General features: G+C 41.3%; 2 protein-coding genes and 1 long non-coding RNA gene across 4 annotated transcripts in view; 1 reads left to right on the top strand and 2 right to left on the bottom strand.

Annotated features, from left to right (window-relative positions):
* Positions 1-6,866, bottom strand: part of ndp (norrin cystine knot growth factor NDP) — a 37,459-nt gene extending 30,593 nt beyond the window's left edge. Inside the window, exons 1-2 of one of the 2 annotated variants that reach the window (XM_015030682.1) lie at positions 6,639-6,866; positions 6,457-6,523 (exon numbers count right to left, since the gene is read on the bottom strand). The gene's annotated coding sequence lies outside the window, so the exon portion shown is untranslated. Of the gene's footprint in view, positions 1-2,987; positions 3,168-6,456; positions 6,524-6,638 lie in introns of those variants that run through there. The other variant, XM_015030681.1, reaches the window with a different exon arrangement.
* LOC106946399 (uncharacterized) overlaps positions 1-14,786 on the top strand; it is a 45,437-nt gene extending 30,651 nt beyond the window's left edge. The window contains exon 2 of the long non-coding RNA XR_001424760.1: positions 14,115-14,786. This is a non-coding gene — a long non-coding RNA (uncharacterized LOC106946399). The remainder of the gene's footprint in view (positions 1-14,114) is intronic.
* A 3,183-nt stretch (positions 14,787-17,969) lies between these two features.
* efhc2 (EF-hand domain (C-terminal) containing 2) overlaps positions 17,970-25,436 on the bottom strand; it is a 20,142-nt gene continuing 12,675 nt past the window's right edge. Inside the window, exons 11-16 of the mRNA XM_015030675.1 lie at positions 25,421-25,431; positions 24,702-24,835; positions 23,632-23,826; positions 20,183-20,275; positions 19,956-20,055; positions 17,970-18,174 (exon numbers count right to left, since the gene is read on the bottom strand). Of these exons, the coding sequence (XP_014886161.1) occupies positions 18,046-18,174; positions 19,956-20,055; positions 20,183-20,275; positions 23,632-23,826; positions 24,702-24,835; positions 25,421-25,431 (662 nt within the window). The 3' untranslated portion in view covers positions 17,970-18,045. The remainder of the gene's footprint in view (positions 18,175-19,955; positions 20,056-20,182; positions 20,276-23,631; positions 23,827-24,701; positions 24,836-25,420; positions 25,432-25,436) is intronic.

The following is a 25,436-nucleotide window of genomic DNA, read 5'->3' as shown; positions in this document are numbered from 1 at the left end:
TGGGAAAATGTCTTGTTATAAGTGAAATTATCTCCCAGTGCAACTGATGCCTTTTTTTATATTAATATTTATATTAATTATTAAGGAACTGCTGACATAAAACAAGTTCCTACACCTTTCTGGAAATTTACTCACAAGTTAATTTTGTTTTATTTCAAGTGTACTGAGATATTAGCACTAGAAACTAGACCAAAAACACTTGGTAAGATTTTTGTGTTTTTGTAGTGGGGGTTTGAATTTCATTCATACTTTCATACATTCAAAATACAGTTTAAAAAAATATATTTTTCACTCCATTTCAAATATCTAATTATGTTGTCATTTGTAGACATAAATAAAACAGACATCTTGACATTTTGAATATTTAATTTAGACATAGTTGGCGCTTTATTAATAGCAGTCTCACAGTCAGCACAGCTATTATTAAATGTGACTTCATGACGGTTCAGTTTTCCCTGTTAGTGAAAGAATGACTAACAGTATAGGGGGAATATTCCTTTTTGATGAAGTCATTTCTTAGGTCATAGATTGCTTTTTAAGGGTTTTTAAATAAAGGTTTCTATTTTGATACATGGCTCTTTTGAATGTTCAATGAAGATACCCAACTTATATTTAGATACCGGAGAGAAAGCTGTACAGTGGCTTTCTCTCTGTACAGCCACCTGCAAATACCTAAAATTCACAAATACTTGAGTTATAGGAACACTTATAACTGCCTATTTTAAAAGTTTAAGTGCTAAATATACCCTAATACATGTATTAATGTCACCGTGGAAATGTTCTTAGCAGTACCGCAGAAGCTAAAATGAACAGTCTTCCTTATCTCTCCCGTGGTGTTTTAGCCAATCACTGCCAAGAAAAATAAATGGCGCTCCTGGATTGGCTGCTTTGCTAACACCAGCAGTGTGCCAAGAACCGTTGTGCCATGTCATTTCAGCCTCCCAAAATGCACAGATCTGTCAGATATTTGAGCAAATAGGTGAATTCACGAAAACTGAAACTGTGAAAAGGCAGGAGTCCACTGTACTGACCGCAGTTTTCTTCAGCAGCAGAACAGCTATCAGAACCTCCCTCAAATGTTTCCGTGCAGAAACATTTGATAATTTACCTTCCTTACATGAAAGACAACATTGGCTGCTTGGAAAGTCAAGGAATGGAAACTAAATTAGTTCCACAGATTTCTATTGTTAAGGTAAAACTGCGTTGAAAAGTGTGGCAAGTAAGCTAGGAGCAGCGCGCTAACCCACCACTGACTGGCTACCAGAGCAGATAGTCTGACTAACACAAACCCTGACTTTCAAAACATGATACTTTTCCTGTCTTTTCTTATATGTTCCACCACTTTCCACTTTTTTAAGACAAAAGAAAGTCAAACATCCTTCTGATTTCAGCCATCATTATTACTTATGCCTTGAGAAACTTTTTAAATTTATGTATCAACAGTAGAATAACAGATACCAGGATTTTCCTAATAATCAACATTCTGTTTTAGCAGCAGTAGGGATAACAGATTTTTTCTGTTAGATAAAACTCAGATAAATCTATTTTATCTATAAATATAATTTATTGTGCTACCACAATAAAAGATTGTGAAATATTTACTGGAGGTTGTGAGAAAATCTCACGCTGACCCATTTCTATCTCACATGTAACTGCTCTTCAGATGGAAGAAAAGAAGCGAGTGCAGTGCTTGAACCAGGTCAAACCTCTCCTGGTTTCAAGCCTGAGGTGAGGCGAATGCAAAGTGGAGCTGGGTCTTTAAACTTTGCCGGATCGGACCCAGGTTCTCCAGCTGCGGTAGATCAGCCATGGTGGCACTGGGGTTCCTCTGGACCAGCGGTTCATGCACAACTACCATTTGTCAGAAGCACATTTCCACAGCGGTGGGCCGTTGTAGAAATAATATTGAACCTTCACCGTTGTCTAAATAAATGGACGCGCGGTGGGCCTCAGGGAAAGGAGAGAGAGTGTGTGTGTGAGTGTGTGTGTTTCCGTGCATCTGTGAGAATATGAAACACGAGAACTCAGAGATGAAAACTAAGACTGCGTTGCTCCTCTTGCCGGATAGTGACCGTCTCTCCGCACCTGGCCGCTCCGTCTCAAACACACCTCCTACTCGCCTCGGTCACGTTTCCCATCTCCAAACGGTTTTAAAGCGACTGGAAGTCGAAGGCCAGGATTCTAAAACCCCCTTTTTTTCAGACTCCGCAAAACTGTTTCTCATCTGGTGTCACCGGAAGTTGGAAAGGGATGCTTGCATCACTCCATCTCTTTGGCTCGCCTCTGGGGTCCGTCTGGCCGTCATTCTCTCTAACCTCTCTCACACATCTCGGTTTCATTCTGTTTCTCCTATTTATTGCGTCCTTCTCCGACTTTGCCAACCTTTCCTCCCCCCATTCCCTTTGCTCGAGTTGTCTTTCGCGATCCGCCGATCTTTTACGGTCACTTCATTTTTCATCCAAACACCTTCTCCCTTTCCGACGCGGTCAAGTGGAAGTGGTAGCCCGTCTCCTCCTGCCTACCTACCGCAGAGTCTGCTACGTCTGTCAGCGTCTCCTACTGCCATAAGTCAGCAGCCTCCAGGTCCAAAACAGCAGACCAAGTCAATCACAGTCAAGGACATAACAGATCTGTAAAACACATATCGTGTTCGTCCAGATGCGTGTGCACACACACACACACACACACACTCCACATGAGCTCGCCTGCCCTTCCAGCTTGCCTGTCAGTACCTGATTAGCAAATCCATCAGTGCCAATGCAAACATGTTTCCTGCTTAAGCACATCAATCAGATTATAGATCCATGCAGAGCAGAAAATGCCATAAACTAAAGACAAATGTGCACCTGAGCTTTGGGACGAGAGAGGGGAAAGTAAGCAGTCGTCCTTCAAACTGTTGCATTTGCAGCCATGCAGACATATACGAGATGACATGAGTCTCTAGAGGACGAGCTGTAGGTGGGATGATCAGGTCCCGGTGGTCTTACCTTCAGTCGCAGTCAGCTGAGAGGCAGAGATCTTGCAAGCAACACTGGATTTGTTCTACTATTGTTTCCCGGCCAGCTCCTCTTGTTTCTACCTCTCTCTAACACGCAGGGGATTGTCTGAGTGTTACTCTCTCCTCCCTCTGTCTCCCTCTCACCTCCTCCCTCCGCCTCTCCTCTGTCCCACAGTCACACGCTCCCCCGTTTCATCTCTGACGGGGAGATCGGCGGAGGGAGGGAGGGAGGGAGGCAGCGAGGCTGGATGCTCTGGCCGTGAGGACGCCCGTCGCATGTGGATCGTGACACAGCAATCATATATTATACGCCCTCCCTTCTCCTCCGGCTGTCCACCTCACAAACACAACAGCTGACACACCGACACGCTCCACAGCAGCAAATGGGAATTCCAGGCCTGGACGGCCCCACTCGCCCCTATTGGGAGGGAGCGGGGGGGAAGGAGGACTGACCAAAAGCTGAAGCCAGTTTTACGAGGTAGGGGTTATAAAACTGTAAGCGAATTCAGTTTATTTGAAAGCCTGTGCGGCCTTCCAGTTTAAGCACCCTCCGCAGTCGCTTTCCTCAACAGACAAATTGGAGAAACTTCACTTGACGTGACCTTTTAATAGGACAAGCTATTGCATGGTTTCCCCCAGTATATTATAACCCTGTTGGGCCACCACGCTTTACCTGCCCTCTCCCAACAGGTTGAAAATCACTTGTTTTAAATATGGATATTTTTACACCAGTAACAGTGACAGTAAAGACGTATTAAGCTAGGTTTATAGTTGACTCACCCATTGCGCCGTCCCTGCATCTCCCCATTGGCTTCAAACACTATTATTTCCATATTACGATGCCTGCTCATGCACTTCCAGATTTTGTAACTTTTAAAATTTTTCCACACAAAAACTGCCCTGTTACCTCTTAGCAGGTTTTCTGGGGAAAACCCAGTATTGTGATAACTGTAAAAGTGAAAAGAAGAACTATTTATTGCTACTCTTTTTGGTAACTGTGTCGTTGTGACTGCACAACATAGAAGTGATGGGCCACGTTCACTGTGTCGCCTGAAGTGACCCAAATCTGGCTTTTTTTGCTTTTATGTTCCCTGTATCTGATTTTTTTCATGACAGTTTGAACAACACAGATCCAATTTTGATCAGAATATTTGGTCCTATATCTGGTACCTATCTGATCTTTTCAAATGTGACCCGAGTCTGTACGGCCAAGTCGCTTTCATCCGACCTGAACGTCATTGGTACTCCAGCAACGTCACTATTCTGCATCCTGAAACGCGAAGCGAGAAGAAAAACAACTATGGTGGACGGTGATGATATGCTGCACAGCAACTTTAAAATGAAAAGATGCGCTCCACTCTTACCATCCATGCTTACTTCTGCAAACTCTGAGCATGTCGCATTGTGTGACGTTACTGCGTCACACAAATAAATGATAAATGATAAATGATAAAAGATATACTTTTGTGCACCACACTGAGCTACCAGAAGGCAGAAGTTTAATATTAGGACTAAACATTAATATTAATGTTTAGTCCTAATAAACACTGAGAAAAACAGCCAAGTTAGCTGCACAAGTAACAGATCCACCCAGAGGACATTTCACTTATCCTCCCTCGTAAACCGTCCGACTACATGACAGTCTGGTGGCTGCACGTTAGGAGGACATGGCAACATCGCAACATGGCCTCCAGTCGGATCTAAATAGTAACGTCTACATTAATCACTCTTACAAAACTCAATATAAAAACAGCCTGCAATGTAAAATAGACTGACTACGATCAATGGAAAGCTAATAAAACTCTGAAAGTCATACCCTCTGTGAGACTGTGTGCTTGGCTGCTGCCAAATCATCGCGCTACACTGCATTTCATCAGTCGTCCCGCTTGCTGCGCCGCAGTTCAGGGACCATTTTCACCAACGGCATAAAGATCAAGCTGGACAGTCCGTTCTCATCAGGAAGACTCCGCACTGCTGGAAGTGTCCGAGCCGGCCAAAAGCCTTAAGTGTGGGATACATAAGACCAGGCGTGGACTGGGCCTGTCGCCAAAGGATGATTAGGACTAAAAACTAAAGGGGTTTTATGGTATTTGAGAAAAAAAAAATCCATATATATGTAATGAAATGGTAAGCTGACTTAAAAGTTGCAGTATGTAACTTTTAAGACTTTAACATATTTGTTAAAACTGTCACCATGTTGTGACAGTACAGTATGAGACATACAATCAGGCTCCTCTGCCTTCTCTCTGAGGTTTTATAGACATCTGCAGAAATACACCAGAAACATCCAATCAGAGCCAGGAGGATGGCCTTAGCGATGTTAATCACCCTCATCTACGCACTGCTCACACCCTGCCCCTTGCTCTCTGCTATGCTACAGCTGGTTCACCACAACAGAGACTGTCCTGAATGCTAAAGCAAGTTAGCATGGCCACTGATTATGGTGGATAAATGGTTTTTCTGGAATGTTTCTATGCTTTTAGCACATTGAACAACACATAATATATTTTTGTACAGCTACCTACTGCTTCGTTAATTTTGCTATACGCTACAGTATTGTATGGCAGATTGATTTTGTGTTTTTTAATAAACAATGGTTGGTTTAAAAGCATATAGTTTTGATTTTCTTGCGTACTGTGTAACATCTCTTCTCATCACTCTGGCACCAACTAGGTGGTTCACTTGGATTCACTTGGATTCCTCCGATAGAATTTCAACCAGGCCATTCGGCGAACAGAAGGAGAAGTTTTAAGCGATGAAGTCAGTTTTCTGCACTGTTTTATAATTGTACGCTAGCTCTTGATACCTACCCAATTTTAGCAATGACAGTGGAAGAAGTGAAGGAAGCCGTTCAGCCCATGTTGGCCACACTTCACAATATCGAATTAGCATCAGCAGCCACCTCATTCAGCTCGGAACTTCTCTCTTCATAGTGGAGGATGGCTGGTTACAGTTCAAGAACTTTCCGGTAAGCTTCATAGCGTCAAACAGGCGGACTGCATACATCAAGGGCAATCGTTATCAATTGGGTAAAATTTTAAACTTTCACGTCTGCAGCAAGCCATCGTTTCCCAATAGCTGAGAGCCCAGACCCTCCATACGAAGCGAAGCATAGAACAAGGGCCTGGCTTTCACCAGTCTAGTGTTTTACATCACTTGACCAAACAGGGAGGTGGAAAAGAATAACACTGGATGTGTGAGGTTAACAGCACACGCCAACAGAGTCATTGGATCAAGCACAACGCCCACATGTAGACAGACACACACAACGTCCTGGTATGTGGAGTCAAACCTCTCGGGGGGGGAAATAAGGGGAGCAGGCTGCTCCACACTAAGTAGGGCTTAGTGGGTCAAAAGTTTAAGAAGTGCAATTACCTGAAGGACCTCGGCTGACCCTAAAATTTTTCACCTTCTGTTCTTTTTAGTGCTCGCGCACACACACACACATACACACCCACCTTCGACAGAGGCGATTTACGGCCAGCAGCGGGAGGGAGTGAAAACTTATACACCACCAACAGGCTCCTGGAGAAAGAGACAAAGAGACCCACGTAAGCAGAGTTTGTGTTTTGAGTAGACTTTCAGGCATTGTAAATGATCACCACAGCGGGCAGTGTCATATTAAATGGCCATAACTCACCTGGACAAAATCTGACAGCTCCTGCTCAGCTTACTCAGCTTGGGTCCACACTAGAGGTGGTGACAGCGAGTAAATGGCTTCAGATGCTGTATCATAATATCGCATTAAGAAAATGTCCAGAGAAGCCAAATGTGAATCCCATCTGTGGAGACGGGAGGAGGGTGGGGTGAGAGGTAGAGAGCGGCGGAAAAAGCCAGAGGATATATCGAGCAAAATGCTCGTGACCCTCTGAGATGACGAACTGCTAGGAAAGCAGCTTTCTGACAACTTGTAAAAACACTTTCAGGTACTGTAGCGGTAGTCGGTAATTGGACAGCAATAAAAAAAGACGTAAAGTTAGTGTTCTGTGACAGCTGTGGAAAGGTTGCTTGCTTTTTTACGGATTATAATAAACTCCCCTGCTTCCTGAATTGTTCAAATGCCGTCTAGCGATACGTCGCCTAGCGTTTCGCACCGTACCCAGAGGCTCCGATGGTTTGGGCCCGCCGGTCAAATTGACTCATCAGGGGCTGAGTCAGTGGCTTTTGTGAGGGATGTCCGAGCCGCGGCGGAGCCCCACCTTGGCTGCAGGCGGCCTGATCCTGCTGCCACCAGGAGCAGACGAGTTGGGAATGGGTCTGACATGACGTGGGTCATCTTCTCATCAGAGCGAGATTAGCAGGGCAGGGTCAGCCCACAGCTCAATCACACCGGAGGTAAACATTTTAAAGTGTTCAGGCATGCCTGTGGAACATTAGCCCTTTTGTACTTGCTCAAGTAGAGAATTAAAAAGAATAAAATTTATATCTCTAATATAAGGAGACACCTTAAATGAACAAAAGCGAGCAGCAATAAGAATTCACAATTTGAAAATGCAAAATCTTTCTTACCAAAGTATTTTCTGTCATTCAAAGCTGTTTTCACTTGGTAACAACTGGTAAACAAAGCATAAGTGATTATTCCCTCGAGTGAATGCGTATGCTTTGTAAGGTAGAAATATAAAAATTCTTCTTTTTTTTTTTTTGCTCTTAAATAAATTTTTGTGTGTGCTCGAAATGTTGAATTTAGTCACATTCAGTGATCTGTTCCACTTTCGGTGAACTGGATCACCGGAAGTGGAACAGAGAACGCAGTTTTAGAGTTACTGAATGTTTCTTTAATTTGTGGAAACAAAACTTCCAACGCTGTGAAATCACTCACCGATTTGTAAACCCTTCATTTGATTGGCTGTGCTTGGTTCTCATGAACTCGAGTTTCCTGTATCATCTCTGTCTCACCGATTGCTGCCTTGCATTAACCCTTGACAGTCTGACACTGGCAACATATGCTTATTACAACAGCAGATTGATCACAGATGCTATATAACGATAATGTTAAAGTTTCATCCCTACATATTATTGTTCACATCCAGAAATTTCACGCATGCACACAATGCTGGAGGGCAGAAAGGCGACTCTTTTACTTTGCCATCCACAGTCACACTGCAGCGGTAGAACAGTTTGGTAACAAAATGAAACATGGAGCTCTAGGTATTATTGATTTAGCGCAGTATGCCACAGCAAAGGGAAAATAATGCAGAAAAACAGTTGAAGAACAACTCAACGCTCTCTGTGTCGTTAATGCTGCACCAACTAACTGACAACAGTTTCACTACAGCATCAGTATTACACACAAAAAACCACACAAATATTCCCCACACAAAAAAACAGAACATTCAGTCCGTTCCAGTTTTATTTTGTTAGCCTTGACGTCAATTTTGCTATTATTAATAAGCAGTCATTAATTAGATAATTGAAACACCTGTTCTGCTGACAGCTGAGTGTGGGTCGCCTTATTTTGTTAACTGAACTGAAAAACTGAATTCTGCAACACATCTACATGTTAAGGTTGTCAAAGTCAAGCTAGCATAACTAACCTACTTCCCTCTCCGTCGCCATTTTACTTTAATTAAAACGTTTTTCTGACCTGTGAAATATGATTCCCTTGGACATTGTTATCCAGTTATTGGAGTGCTGACAATAGCAAAGCACCGAGTCCTTATTTCTTTTATATTTCATGAGTACATTTGAAACTTAGTGCGTTATATTTACAATTTCACAGATAAAACCGGTGGTAGTCATCGTCGCTAAGCAGTTTTTACCCCCCAGCGGGGAAATGGAGGAAAGGATTTTGTCATTGAATAATAATTGGGACATGCTTAGTCTTGTTTTTCTAACCTCCTGTAGCAGCTAGCTGTGCTGCTGTATTGAATAACATCAGATTCAGTTTTGTCTGTTTCAGACCTCATAATAGTTCTCCTCTATTGTTTTTGTACTTGTGAGATACAATGAGGTACTTTGCTCTTAAAAGTAGGTGTAGCCTCTCCGCTTATCTTATGCTGATAGTTAATTTTTCCGACACTTGTTCTAAAATCTGAACCCTTTGTATTAGCTGTAACTGAGCTTTACTGAGGGCATTTCGGCCACTCCATACCATGGCAGTCTTTAGTAATTATTGCAGACATCAGACGGGATGATCATTTTGTTCAGAGGTTTGGAGCACACAGCTTCAGACTTTTTGGACTCCTCTTAAACTAGATGTAGAAAGAAAATCCTTCCTTTGACATTGTTTTTTTGAAGAGCAATTGTTTGCTTGTCTGTTTGTTGACGACCTTAAGATTTTCTTTCCTACTTAAGATCGAGACTGAAGTCAATAACGAACACTGAAGGAATCACAATGAACTTTTAAAAACAATATTGTTATATTTCATATTTAATTCCAGCCCCTAAATTACTCAAGACGGTACAAATAAATTGAAGATGACATGAAACCCCAATGAAAGGCCGCATTTCCATAATCTCTGCAATGAAATTAGAGTCAAAGTCAATATATAAAGAATTTTTCCAAATTAGTCATTTTCATACCGTCTGAACATTGTCTGATTTGAGGTTGTAAATATATTTCTCTGTCACTTTCCATCAGTGCTGAAGAGTCTGCTTCAAAGCTCCTTTTCTCCCAGTGACTGTGAGATGTAGACTGACTGACAGACTTTCAGTCTTCATTTCGAAGATAGATTTTCAGCTTTATTTTAAGCTACATGAAAATATGGATGTGGGCTATAATTTTGGAGATTTATTTGGACCGGTGTGCAACAGGAAAAAAAAAATGCGCCCTTGCCTCGAAAATAGTCTCCGCTGGGAGCCAAACATCTGACAAAAATAGTCCCACAGCTGTAATTTACAGCTGGTGTAGAATAACTTTCTGTGTTCTTGACCAGGTAAAGCGATGTCTGCCAAAGACAACTCGCGTTTGATGAGTGTACCAGGTCTGGTAATAAGAGTTCAGGGGGAAACACGAGGCAGCGCAAAACGCTGAGAATACACGGATAATGTCAAGCGCAGGTACCGAACAGAAACGGCGCTTCTCGGATGGCGAGGAGACAGACATAATGGTTTAAACACTCGTTTAAACGCATCCAGAGAGAGCCGCGTCCATCGTGCCGCATGTTAAAGGACAGCAGCACCCCTGGGTGGAGGTTCAAAGATAAACTAAGAGATGAAAAGGAGAAAGAGAAAGATTTTGGAGGCAAAACATCGCGAGAGCCACTCAGGGTTTTCCCGTGTGTACCCAACGCCCTCGGTGCCAATGCCCATAGGCATAGAGGAATCGCCGGAGTGAGGGAGAGCAGCCAGAAACAGTCAGCTGAGTGAAGACCCCCTTCGTCTCTAGAAGAGCCGTTACAGAGAAGAGCGGCCTCCGCAGAGAAACACTCCACAAGCGGCTCCTTTCCAGCAGCTGAGTTGTGATGGTTGCGACGTTTTCATTACTAATTTGCGCAAATTTTTATTGCGGTGCGGTGAGGTGAGAGGTTGGAGAAGGAGTTGGCAGCGGTGGTTCGCCAACCCAAATCAGCAGAAGGCACGGTTCCACACATTCACCTTATTTCACTTTGTCCATGTAAAACCAGATCTCCACGGTGCTGGACTTACCCCTCTCACAAATGAGAAAAATAACAAAAGTTTAACCACTCTGTACCTCAACATGACCGATGTTTATCCTCTGTAAAACATGGAAACGACGAGTTCTTACTCTGTGCAGGATTACATAGGCGCCCCCTTGTGGTCAAACCTACTCAACTCCAGGAACCAAGCAGTAAAATGACTGTTACAATATTCTGCTAATACTGAAAAAAACAAAAACATAATTTTGCTATTGCGTTGTTTCCATTAAATAAGAAGCGCAAAATTGAAATGACACGCTTGTTCACGCTATCATGATTCAGTCATAGTGCTAGCGCTCACCAGCTATCGGCTATAAGAGGAGGCGTCAGGGTCTTGTTCAGGCTCTTTAGACTGGACTGTTTTGGGGAAATGGCCAGTGTCTTTACAGTAGTGTTATGGATTCAACACGTTCAACTTTTTATGAACTGAGTGATGCAGTGAGAGCTCTGGTGGAGCCAGCTGCACACTGTCCGAAAAACAAGACAAACCATTACCTACCACTTCCTGTCTTCTTCTTCGTCTTTGTCACCAGTAGTAGTAACATCCGGCTGTTGATCACGTGACTTGTGTGATGCGGAATAAGTGTTTCCGCTGCAGTTTTTGAAATATGTGTATTTTGATACGGCCACAAAAACCACCTCATCCCAGCATAGATTTTTTGAAAAACGTGTTTTCTGGTAAGTGAATTTATTTTCGTAATTTCAATTAGCCCAATTCTATGGTTAATGGGAATGCAGCTGACATGGCAAAGGTTATTCTCCACATTGTGATGCAGAGGAACACTATAAATTCCACATCCTTGATTCCCATAAACATGCACTGTTTAGAATGGAAAACACACATTCCATAAAAGTATTGCATCATTTAGTAATTCTCATTTCCTGGTGTTATTAGCCAGTACTTTTAAGTTTGCTAGCAAGGAAGGAAGGAATGCAACAGTAGATTTAGACTTGCTGCTGTTTGCTTTTCCTGGTCTGGTGTGACTCCAAAGTTCCCAGCAAACTCAAATATTTGTTAATTGCAAATGTAAACCGAAAGAAGTTGGACTAAATCACGGAATTAAAAACATATTTCCTGTAAACTGGAAAACCAAAACCTGCTGCTTTGGAGGATCAATTTTGGGGGAAAAAAACAACATCTGATCGCAGGTGCTCTGTGATGCATGTGTTTCCGTGTCCTTCCAGGTTCAAGACTTGTTGTCAGGAGAGAAGGATGGCACGCTGCCAGCAAACAGAAACTTTCCCCCTTCTTGTTTTCACATATCTGTTTAGACTTCATATATTAGCCATGACTCCATCAGACTTGCATTGAGCACCGTCGCCCACGTTAGCACATACACACGTGTGTGTGTGTGTGTGTGTGTGTGTGTGTGTGTGTGTGAGTGTGTGTGTGTGCGCGCGCGATATTCTCAGATCCTCTCCACTCCAGAGACATGTTTGAGTTTCCTGCATATCAGTTTTTACAGTGAAGCAATCCTCACCAGAGCGGCAGTAAAGTGGAACAAGGACGAGGCAGGAAGAGCAGATTCCGTGCGGCACGCCTCCATGTTGAAGCTTGTGTTGAGCAGACGCAGGGAGACAACAGGAAGCAGTCACAAATCACATCAACACATTGCATGCTTAGAGGAGGGGGCTGGATCCGTGCTTGTGCTTCAAACTTTCGTTGCACATGTTAGTCACAATGGCTGAGTTTGGAAAACATGTTTTTGATTGAAACCTGGACTGGTTAGCAGTAATCGGACACATATTCTAGTATGTTACCTTTTAATAAGCCAAAAAAAGAAGGATACAGTGGCTTTTTCAGAGTATTAGAAAATTTTAACAGCAGTGTTCTTATTGCTGCAGATGGTGAAAAAGCTTGTAAAAGTTTTAGACTTGTACAGGTTTACACAGCTGCATTTCCATTACTCATGGAATCGAGCAAATTGAAATTGTGATGATAAATTTGCTTTATGGAAACACACCGATTTCCAAAAAACTTCTTTGATAAAGTTTTTACACTTAGATGAGGTTGGTTTTTCAGCCCTTTCAAATTGGATGTGTTTCGCAAAACTGCAATGGAAACACTGTTTTATTCATTCCACAGTAGCAACAGCTGGATGTTACTACTGCCAAAAACGAAGAAGATGTCAGGAAATAATAGGAAGATGATGTTTTTTTTTTTTTTTCAGACAATGTCAGCTGGCTCCATCAGAGCTTTGACAGCATTGCACAGTTTATAAAAAATTTTGTGTCATAGCAATGTGTTGAATCTGTAGCTCGTCTGTAAAATCACTCATTACAATTCCCCCGAAACGCCGCATTCATGGCCGCTCCCAAGAATAAAGAGTTGACAGGAAGTGGTAATAGGATGATAGTGTGGCATGATTTTTAATGATGTGAACAAGCTTATTCACTTGTGATTTTAATTTCATTTCCTATTTAATCGTAACACCAACATTCTGCGAAACTCAGTTTTTTCAATGAGCAAAATAGCGACAAAGATTTGTGTACATGTTAATGGAAACGGCTAATTTTGCTCTGCTCCTAGTCATATTCAAGTATAAAAAAACTACCTCCGTTTTGTGTCTGCCGACAGCTTTAAACAGCAGTTATTGGCTTAGATCCAATCCCTACTAAACTGTTTAAAAGTGTCATAATTACTTGGTGAATCAATTTACAGAAGACCCTGTTAACTTCTGTAAACCTAATTTGTCTTCCCAGGGCAGAATAGTTGAAAATGTTCCATTTCTCTGCCTTTTTTATTGACTGGGACCAGAGTACATGACAAAGTTTATTTTCTGACAAAAGTACAGCGGACACCCTGTATATTTGCAGCTTAGTATTTGCAGATTCACCTATTGGTGTTTTTTTTTTTGTTTGTTTTTGTTTTTTTGTGGCTCATAACTCCAAATTATTCAAAATTCACTTTGTAGAGCATATCTAAATTATTCAAAAGAAAATGCAGATTAGATAGCTGAAAATTGGCTAGCATTCCAGATTCCATTAGCACCGTTTGTTTCCCTTATCGCTGATTGTACCACCAAGAGCGACGATAAGAAAGACCGTGGTTATGTCCCTTTTCCTTTGCTCTATATTCTTGGGGCTCCACTTTGCTCCAACCGCTTTGTAAGCATTTCCATTAACCAAAACATGCTAGCTTTAGCCTAGCAAATTGCACGAAGACATCGTCAGCAGGAGCAAGAAGTCTTCATGGAAGCTGTAGCTATATGTGACAGGTCAGAAATGATGAGGACATATTCCTATTTTAGATGACACGTCACCACATTTTGTTCACGTTTTGAGCTGAATTGTAGCAGCAGATTGAAACCGACCTGCAGAAACTCAAGATATGAGAAAATAAACAGGAAGTGCAGACCGCAGTAGCCGTGAATGATGAAATGTATTTAACTGCACTTCAAAAGTTTTCAAGAATACACATGGCACTGCTTTTATTAAGATGAATAAAGTATTGGGCTGTGACTCAGTATTGGCCGGTTTCCATCCTTAAATGACTGTGTGGTTTGGCTCATCCACAGGACGGGACAGGCCAGACTGCACAGAACAATCAGGGCTGAGCTTCCCTCTGTCCTCGACTTGAACAGATCTAATAATAATAGCTTTTATTCATAATGCCCTCTATATCTTGAGATCTCCAGTGGGTAAAAACTAGGGTAAGGAAATGGTTAAGTAACATCTCAGAAGACTTCACAATATTGGACACAAAATGTTCAGACATCCACCTTCAGGTGGCGCTATAGAGAGCTATTTGCAAAAAGCAGCCGTCATAGTCTGTATGTATACATAGTTATATATAAATACATATGACATTGAACATCTTAAGCTGTAACCTGTATTTCACTTTTAGAGCTTTTGCAGGCGTCATTTGCTCATTTTGAATCTGATAAAATCAACTGTGCCCATGGCGTTCCACAAGGCTCAATGCTTGATCCTCTTCAGTTTGATTCCGGTACCTCACTGCTGTCATTAGACAACACAACATACAGAAAGTCACCACCTCTTTGCTGATGATATAAAGTGAAACCTTTCAGTTTCCTCCATCAAACTTAGCCTTTTGAATAATGTCTTTTCGTGCTTCACCGATGTTAAATGCTGTCTGTGTAGAATTTCTTGAATGCCAAATAAATACGTGATTAATTCTCTTGGAAGATGCCAATGGACAGTAAAATTAAATGAAACCTTTCACTATTTTTGCTGAATCTTGTGAACATGTCAAAAAGTTTGATTTTGAATCTATGCTAATGTTTAGTTTTGGGGCTTAATGTTTGAATGACCTGGGTTTTTTTTTTTTTTACAGGTTCTATAACAATTCAAATCTAGTCTCAAGCTAAAAAACCCCAAATATTTTATCCTTTCCATGTCCAGATCTTTGCATTAGCTTCCAGTTATCCAAAGAACTGATTTTCAAGCCGTTTTTGTTCCTAAGCTAATAGCAAGACCTCCAGTAATTTGCCTTTGGGGAATATTTGGGCTCATAATTTAATCCTAATTGTTTTTCTAATGGATTTTACAGTGAGAACAGAGGAAGTTTCATTACAGATTGATGAAATCCTCCTCATTTAATTACCACTAAATCTGAAGTTGAGCAAAACATCTGGTCTAATCCTGAAAGATGCTCTGTCATATGATGCGATCGGATTTCAAAGACGGACGATGACGACAGGGCTCATTCAGCGTGCTGTTGCTGTGCTGCAGAGCTCCACTGGGGCAGAGACGGTTTGCAAAGAGAAAGCAAACTTGACGGGAGGAGCAGGAATGAACGCTGGCAGGGGGAAAGGAGGGTGGTGGGTTGGCATTGGGAGAAATTCCTCCCTCATTCACAGCATGCTTAAAAGAAAAAAAGAAAGGAGAAAGAAGCTCAGCTATGCATTTGGGAAGCTCCCTGACCACATCACTGTCAACTATTGTAATTCGCCGACTAATACTGCAGCATGTGTGGCAGCAGACTGAGAGCAACCGATAAGACCCTGGCTGATGTAATGCCCTAGAAGCAGGCCAGGGGATTGGCCGGTTGATTACCTAAAGTTTGCTGTGATCTGCACCACAGGCTCTGATTACAGTGGCGCCTCAACCAGGAACAACCTGTGTCTGTTTATATATTTACCCCCCTCCACCCCCACACACGCACAGAAAGCAATCCGAGGAGTTCACTCAGCGTTCCCAAACTTTTTAAGAATGGGTGGAAAGTTTGTGCCACTTAGAGGTATCACTCAACTCTTCAGTCTTCCTGTGATTTGTGGACTTAGAGAAGGCTTATCCATTTGGAGTACCTCTGTGCTGGCAGGTCTCAATGCACTCAGAGCCAGAGCTGCACTGGCGTGCTCTGCATTGATTTGAGGCTTTTGAATGAAGGGATTGGATGAGACTTGAAGGTGTACACGGGGGTACGAGGGCATCTGGCAGAGCCAAAAGTAGATTATATCAATTTAGTGATGTGAAAACGTCTCGCCAACAAAGACAGAACGAGCCACGCATTGCAGGTGCAGTCCAAGTGTCTCCAAGGATATAAAGTATAGAGGTTAGCAAAAGTTTTCACATCCTTTTCTTTAACACTTTGTCATGTTACAACTGCAGATAATTAAAGGTGATCTTGTTTTAATTGCCAGAACTTTTAGACATATGTGTGTGTGGCATTGAATAAAGACTGGATGATGTCTCAGTGAATGTGCCATCACCACAGCAAAACATTACCATCACAGATATCAAAACTCTTCTGTTTACATTCAAGGTCAACCACAACCTCTCCCCTCACTACTCATTTGATCTCAAATTCAATTCAAAAGTCCTTTATTGATCCCAAAGGGAAATTGCATGTTGTTGTAGCTCAAGTCATTCAAGATTCCTCAGAGTTGTTGCAGATAGTAACGATAATTAATGGCTGTGGTCAAAGACACTGAAGACTGTTTTTCTATGATAGTCTTATTGAGAGGATGCTCAGGGTTGTCCGTCACTTTCGTGATTTTATGTAAAATCCTTCTTTGTATCGTCATATCCAGAGGTCCCCAGAATAGAAACGGCCTTCTTCATCAGGTTGTTGAGCCTTTTTAAGTCCTTAGTTTTTATGCTGTATGTGGCTGGCAAAGAGAAATCCAATCCGTAGCCTAAAAACAATCTTGAACATCCCCTTTGTTACCACCAGAACATCAAAAATAAAAAATAAAATAAAATCAATTGTCAGAATATCAACATTCTTCCCCTGTTTGAATTCAGCCTTAAAACCCATCTGATCAAAACTGCCCATTCATTGTGATTCCCTTCTAGATACATACATTTTTACGTTCTTTGTAAAGTGACCTTATAATTTATTAACAAAGCATATCGATGCTTCATAAAGGACCAAAGTCCAGACCTAAATAAAATGGGTAACGTGAGACTTGAGTTGAAAATATCTTTTCTCAGAGGCTCTCCATCTGACTGAGCTTGAGGTATTTTGCAAACCAAAAACATCAGTCTAGAGATGCACAAAGCTGGGTGCGTAATACCTGAAAGGACCTGCAACTGACCTGATTCGGATTTTTACTAATCACTCAAAAGCCATGAATCATTTTCCTTCACATTCTGCACACTTTTGAATCCCCAAAACCAACAAAAGTGACAAAATGTGAAAAAGATCCAGGGGCAGGTTTAAGCAGGTCAAATTTAAGACTCTTTAAGACCTTTTAATGCCAGATTGAATGAAATTTAAGTCCGAAAAAAACTGTAAATATAGAGGGTGAATGGGGGATCTTGCTGGCTCATGTGGGCTGGCAGCAGTAGTGAATCAGTGGCAAAAACAATTTGCCACTGATTTAATCAAGAAAGATAGTTAGCAAGGACATATTAGCAGCAAGTTATTGACTGCACTGAGTCAGAGAACTCAGTGAAGATTTCTGAAGATTTCTGCGCGTGCGCTACAAATTGACAGAAAAGTCTTGCAAGAAAAAAACCCCAAAAACCTAGATACAAGATTAAATAGATCAGCTACGACAAAATGTAAGATTTGTGATTTGCATATTTAAGCCCAACTTACTCTAAAAATAATTTAAGGCCTTACTTCCACATAGATCAATTTAAGGCTAAGGATCGCCGACACTGTGGATTTGAATACTTTGGAAAGTACGCTACATCATTCAGACCAGCTGTTTGAATTTACACTATCACTTGTAAACACACACACACACACCCACAGGAAAAAAAAACATAAAAAAAAACATCAAAAACATCTGGTTTCTGAGCAGGTTTCTTCCTTAAAGCACCGATTTTCCAGCTAAGTGGAGTGTGCTGAACCAACGGCCTTTTCCTGCCAGACAGCTAACACACAAAACAACAAACATTCAGTGTTCACACTTCTCCCATCCTCTGTGCCTTAGCAAGATGCACGATGAAAACAGAGGAACTGAATAAGTGACATTCTTTAATCAGCAGACAATGGCTGCTGGTCTGAGAGTCCACTTCCTTCCCTCCAAGCATCTACGTGGAGGCAGCGGCTTCTGCTTCACCTTTGTTGGGCGAAAAGCTGAATATTTCCTTCACGAGGCTGGAGCAGTTGATGTTTTTCAGAGCAGATCGACCACCATCAAACCTGGCGCTGACCTCATACTGGAAAGAACAGGAACACACGTCACTGACACACACTGGCAAATAAACTGATGGGAGTATTTATAGTTTGTTTGTTCGTCCTTTATGTGCTCCATAAAGCCTCATGAGCTTTATTCAAGCAAAAGAGCTTTGTAATTGTTCATATTTTTTTATCATCTGAAACTTAAAATAAAGCAACAAAAAAAAAAAAACAACGGAGTCCTTCTTGTTTAAATTTGATTGTTGGGACATAAAGTGCCTTGAAAAATGTTCCCACATTTTATATTTTGATACATTGTGGCCAAGAACTTCAATGTTCTTTTTATTGATGGATTTTTAAATGTTTTTACTAATGTGACCTCTGAAGCACCATTTTGGCAATGTACTCTCAGCTGGATTTTGGATGGGAGTTTGACTAGACCATTTGAAAGCATCACTTCTTCTTTATGCATGTTTAGACCTGAATGAACTGTTACCAATGCCTTTCCTTTCCTAAATTCTAGATTTTGGGGCTTCAGACTCCTCTGAAATTTGCTTTGCTTTTGTAATTGGCCATTATTTGTACAGATTAAATCCCATCGGGAGAATAACTCCTCATTTTCAAGGGACCTAAAACTGCCTAATTTAAACTCTAAACATTCCTTAATATGGAGCCAGTTTTGGTGCCATGTCCACCAAGGAAAAATGCTTTCGCTAATGATAATTACAGTAAATTAATATGTAGTTCTGTACATCAGCAGATATGAACTGATGCATTGTAGGCTTTATACAACTTCACGCCAATAACTCATGTTGTTTCCAAGAAATCGACTATAACTTCAGAATTTTCAAGTACTTCAAATCCTAATAGAATTCAACTCGGATGATTTGGTCCTATGAGTCTCATATAAAGTGCAATGCTTGCAAAACCACCATTCATTTGGAAAAAAAAAATAGAGAAAAAAATATCTTGAGCGCCCCCAAACATTGGAGCCCTGGGTTACTGCCCATTCTATTGTCTGACCCAGGTTCAGTCAAAGAGCACCAAAGAAAATGAACTGCCCAAATATTTCATCTTCCCAAGATGCATTTTCTTTTCGACATGCTCTGTGAAAAAAATTGTGACCAGCTAAATTTTCAGTGAATAATCATTGAAAAATCTGCGGATCCTAATTGGCGACTTGGTGGGGTCTACTCTCCATCTGACCCCACCATATTCACGTTTTAATTCAGGTTTTTTTTTAGGACACCAGATTAAAAAAGAGCTGGGAGAGAGTGACCAGTCTGGGACAGAACATTGCTGGAAACCGTGGCAGAGGGAGGATCGACTGCACCACTAATAACACACACACACACACACACACACACACTCATTCCAACATGCAACGTTTCCCTTTGTTGTCATGCCCCGGCGCACATCTCTCCCGCTCACCTGTTTCTGCTTAGATCTGGCTGCGGCGGAGCATTCCAAATCGACGTTATGCAGGAAGAGCAGCACATGCAAGGAGGAAGAACAAAGGCGCGGCCGTGCTTTCTTCCTCTCTGTCAGTCTGCGCGTCACTCATTCTCAACTTCTGCTCCCAATCAATTGTCCTCTTGTTCACTTGACTGTTCCTTTCCACTCACTTAATTCCGACTTTGGCTCCCTTCTCCTCTGAGTCATCGCAGACGGCGGAGGGAACGGGGGTAGTGCAGATTGATTTTCAATTAGATCTCTTTAAAAATCTGGGCACACGCCCGGCCTCCTTATGGCCGACTCTCGTTTTAAAGTTTCGCTTCGCTCTCGACTTTGTGTGTGAAGAAGTGTCGCCCTTATCGCCTACCTTTAAAATGTCGTCGGTCATCACTGCCGGCGCCGGGTGCTCCAGCCAGTTTAATCCAGCGACAAAGCCGTGGTAGTCGATCCCGCCTCCGTCTGCATACCTGCAGCAGACATGATTAGAAAGCATTTGCATATTCTCCAGTGGTCTCCAGGTGAAGTTTACACCATGATTAGACGGGTTTTCACTATGCCAAAAAATCTGGGCGAAGGAACAGAGCGGGGGCTTACTCTGTTAAGAGGGCTTCCAGCAGGCTCTCGGGGATGGGGAGCATGAAGGCTTTGCAGATGTTCCTCACCTCTTCGGCGGGCAGACGTTCCGATCTAGAGGCGAATCGGCTCATTAGAATAAGTTCTGATTTTAACGTGTGTAAATAATTCAAACCGAATCATCAGAAACGACCAGCGCAGACTGGGGTAAAACGAGACACTTTTTTTCAAGTTTAGGATCTCTACATCCAGCTGACCGTAGTTTGATCTTCAACTTATACATCTGTATATGCAGCTCTGGAAAAAGTGCAGAGACCACTGCGCTGAACATTGAAAATCTCATGGATATTCAACCAAATATTGATTTCTGAACTCTTCCCTGTTGTTTCTAGGTGAACATGAACTTGTTTTCTTTGCATTTTTTGAGGTCTGAAAGAACTCCATCTTTTTTTGTCATTTTGACCATTTCTCTCTTTTTTTTGCTTGGAAGTTTGGAGACATGCTGTCACATGTTGTCACAGGAACGATGCCCATTTTACTCAAACATGTACCTACAAAGAGTAAAATCAAGAAAACTAATCGTTTTGAAGTGGTCTCTTATGTTTTCTCCAGAGCTGTATCTCAGGATATTGTGTAGCCATTCAAACAATCAGAACAAGTATAAACAGAAATATTTCAATAATGTAGCATTTCCAAAAACAAAAACAAAAAACGTTGTCTTGTGGCTCTACTTGTGCCACGTTCAGACCGAACGAATTTCGCAAATCAAAAAGTTGAGCTGGTTCCCTACGACCTAAAACCCACGCCTCTCTCACACACACTCCCCTTTTCTCACCCCAATTTCCTAGAAACAAGTGGTGGCTCAACTGATCCCAGTTAGTGCAAATATCTCTAACAGTGTGGCAACAGAAACCTTTTAGATTGTGAAATAAACCAGAGTGACTTGAAGCACAAAGAGATGAATCCGAGATTCAACTGTCCAACCAAAGAAGGTCAATCCGTAGATGAAAGGAAACACGGATGGGTCAGCATGTCGGAGAGCGACGGCAGAACCTCCACGTCTGCCGAGAACGACTGGAATCACTCTCCACACTGAAGGGGAACATCTACAGTGTACCCGCTTTTTCCTCCCTTTTAAAAAAAAATAATAATAAAAAAATCCCTTCTGGAGAGAAGATTTATGATAAAACAATTTACAGATATGTCTACTAGTGGTGAAAACAAAGCTATGAAGCTAAGGGAACCGAAACTGATGTCAGGAGTTAAGCCTGAGTCAAAGTCTGACAGGAGATGAAGAGATCTATAAAAACTTCTAAATCATTTAGACTCACAGCTGTAACCTGAAAAATATGGCTGAGAACAGCCAATAAATACAGAACTGAAAGAAACCCACAGTCACTGCAGTGGATCTGTTGTAGTATGACTGTAAATCACCATGATCACGGATTCATGCACGGAGGACTCTGGAGAAAAACAAACAATATTTAAATGTTTTCAGGAAATCAGAGATAAATATGGCCTATGCAAACATGAATTATTTAAGTATCCATTAGCCAAAGATTATTATAATAATCAGAAAAATCCTCGTCACTCAGTTTGGTGATTCAGTTAATCGATGAAACGTATGAAGGGAAGCCAGAAAGGCTTATGTAGTCATGTTACCACACATTACCAAGCAATGCACACTGACCTAGATATAGAAGAATAAAGTGGAAACTTACTGACACTGCTAAAATATTCAACCATTAGGAAAGTTCAATGTGTCAGAATTACAAACAAGGAGAAAACGGAGCTATTTCACCGAAATGACAAGAGCAATGAGTGGACTAGTCAAGGGTAAGGCGTCTCACTCAAAGAACACAGTACCTGGAACTTAAAGCTGCTTTTCTGGGATTTTTTTTTTTTTTTTTTTTGGGTCCGACGGTAGAAAACATGTTGACTACAATAATCTTTTTCTTCAGTTTTAATATTTCTAATAGGGTCATTAACATGAAATGGCAACAACCCCAGTAATCAGAAATCAAAACAAACTTGTCTGTAAATGAAGACGTGTGTAACAACGTGGATCAAGAACTGAACAGACGAAGACAAGGATGCTCATAGAGAAACAGAAAGCCAAGAAACCAGCTGGAGTCTGTCAGGATTCAGAAAGTCGGTGTGCAGAACTCCACTGCTGGAGGAAACGGACTGTGATGCTGCTTTAAATAGATTTGGACAAATCAGAGATGCTCATCTGCGTCACGTATTGTTGTAGTATGGGAAATGAATAATACAACAGGCAGGTGATAAGACAGAGAAGATATTGTAAACAAAAGGCAAAAAAAAAAACAAAAGACTTCTTTCAAGTCCAAATCGAACCTAAAGTCAGTGCGTAAGCGACTCGAGTACGTGCCCCAAACGAGACTCCTCGTCTCTGGAGCGAATGCGCTTCTTTACGGTCTGCACTCCAAACATCTGGGTTAAATCTGAGCCCAGCTTTAACCTGGAGCAGGTTTTGTGTTCAGCATCAGCTGTTGCAGTGATTGGGTCCGATTAGAGTGGAGCGCATCCAGGACATGGAAGAACTCCTGCTTTCCGTCTCCACACACATCCCAGGCTCTCCTCCGCCGTGAGACAGAATACCTTTCCAATAAGGACTGACACAGAGTCACGAAGCCTGCGCTCTCATGATGAGATTGTGTGAAGTATTCAGACTGTGTGTGTGTGTGTGTGTGCGTGTGCGTGTGTGTGTGTTATACAGGCTGCTTGTTGTTTTCCACAGTGATGCAGGATACTCCATTCCTGCCATACTATTTTCATGTCAGGGACGCTGATGAACAATGCGACACTGTGAGAGAGGAGCTGGTTCTACAGAGCCAGCTAACTCTCTTTTAGTGAGAGTTACTGCTGGAAGGTTAAAGGTCACACCATACTACAGAGCATTAGGGCCATACTAAAGACGAATAAAAATAAAATGACCAGAATAAAGTCTCAATATAAAGTCGTACAAGAATAAAATTGAAATACAAGAATGAAGTTGTAATGTTTTGACAATGAAGTCATAATAGTGCAAAGACAAAAGATTATTCTTGGAGTATGACAATTTATGAGCAAGCCTTGCCTCGTTGCTGACATGTGCTATATAAATGAAATTACCATACCGTTCTCATAAATAAAGTCACAGCATGACTTTATTCTGGTATATTATTTTTTAAATGTTCTTATCGCGGCCCTAATACTCCGTCATACTCTCCATCCTCATGGTTTTGTGCAGAAAAGAAAAGGCCAGGCTAAATGACACATACATGTCATCACCCTGGTCAGTGGAGTCCATCTGCTTCCATTAACCCTCCATTACGTTTCTGGAACTAATCGTCGCCCTGACACACGTGAGGCCGCCAGCTGCGCCTCTGAAGTTTTGTTGCGATGCAAGATCTGCCTCCGTGTCGCTACGGCATTTTTTGGTGTGACACAGTGCGCGTGCTGCCTACTTTTGCCTGTCGCTGTGCACAAATCTGGCTGAAAGGAGATTGTAGTCCTCAAACCGGTTCCTCCTCAGGTAGTGCTGCGCCACAGACAGCATCAGCGTCACGTCCTCTTTAGGCGCCGGGTGCTCCGAGAAGCGCCGGGCCAGCACCAGGACCTCGTGCTCCGTCAGGCCGCAGTTCAGACCCATCACTAAGTCTCTGCGATGGCACAAACACACACAGGAAGAGAACGTGAGCGTCACAAATCTACAGGAGAAATCTTTTATGAAGGACTACTTTGTTTTCAGAGACTTCAGGATCCATTTCATTTGTTGCTTTGTTGATTTATTTTATTGACATTTAAAACATCTTCCAGTTCCCGTATTGAATGTTGTTTAGAAATTAAAGTTATTTGATCTTTGAGGTATTACAATAGTATTACTTGAAAATTGTCTCAAAGCAAATTTTCAAAATTAGGGCTGGACCATATGGCTGAAAAACATTTCACAATATAAGGATTTCATATTTGTCGATGGATAATTATTGATTAGCGTTTTGTTTTAAGTATTTGGCATACTGCCAAACTGGAAGCGTGACCCAACTGTTTTATCCACAGTTTTCAATCCGTGCCGTTTCTTTATTATTATTTTTAAGCAGTTTTGAGGCACAGAAGCAAAACCTGAAACTGCTGCTGCGCAACAGGTTGTTGCTAGGTAACCAAAGAACGAGTGAGTGAGTTTCTTTTGCCTACATCCCCCAGAATGCTGTGTGATTCTGAATCAGAGGGTGAGATAATATTTCTAGCAATATAGGACAGAAAACGTTACTTTTACGACTGCAACCAACAATTGGTTTAGTATTTTATTATTCTATCAATTATTAATCAATTAATCATTGTGGAGATTTTTTCGAGTTCACCACTTAAGAGTTTTTTTTAATCCGATATTAGAAATACATTAAAAGATGTAATACGCTGAGAAAAGGTGCAACATTTCTATAGTTGTTATTTTCCACTCACGCAGATGAACAAGAACAATCAACTAAAACTGTTGAAATATAATACAACTATCCCACATTCATTTTAATAAGTGTACCTGAAGGACTCAAAGGAGACGAAGCCACAGTTGACGGGGGTGTTGTGGGACAGGAACGCCCTGACCTCATTCTGTTTGTCCTCGGAAATGGAACGCAGTTTGCTGAAGATGGTGCCGACGTTGGTTATGGGGAACTTAAAAAAACAGAAACCAAGGTTATTATAGTTAACTACAACTAATGAAATAACTAAAACTGAAATTGAGAAAACATTTTCGTTAATTTAAATAAATAAAAATGGTAAGGAACGGGGGAAAAACTACAACTAACTGGCACTACATCATGCGTTTATAAAACTAACTAAAGCATATTGAAATTCGAAATATGTCCTTTGTTTTAATGTTTATCAATCTATTTATTGGCCTTTCAAACTGATGTGAAATAGATTTTTTTGGTTGAGTCAGTTGTTGGTCAACAATAATTGAAAACATTTGTTCAAAATGGCAACTTCTGGTGAGCACTCATTACCCAACTGATGTAAATATAATAACAAAACTATGCATTTTGAGTCACTCATCTAAAAGTTTACCAAAATATAAGAACAGACTACGACTTTAATAAAAACTAAACTGAACAATACTTAACTAATAATAATAATAATAGTAATAATAATAATAATAAAAACTAGCAACTACGCTCTAAACACTTAAGACTTAGGGTGCGTTTACACTGCAGCCTGAAGTGACCCAATTCCGATTTTTTTTTTTTGACGTAATGTGACCTGTATCTGATCTTTT

Source organism: Poecilia latipinna, unplaced genomic scaffold (genome assembly GCF_001443285.1).
Source record: "Poecilia latipinna isolate Pla-1442-1.1 unplaced genomic scaffold, P_latipinna-1.0 Scaffold189, whole genome shotgun sequence".
Lineage (NCBI taxonomy): Eukaryota > Metazoa > Chordata > Actinopteri > Cyprinodontiformes > Poeciliidae > Poecilia > Poecilia latipinna.
The sequence above is the reverse complement of the archived record's forward strand: the minus strand, read 5'-3'. Positions and strand labels throughout refer to the sequence as shown.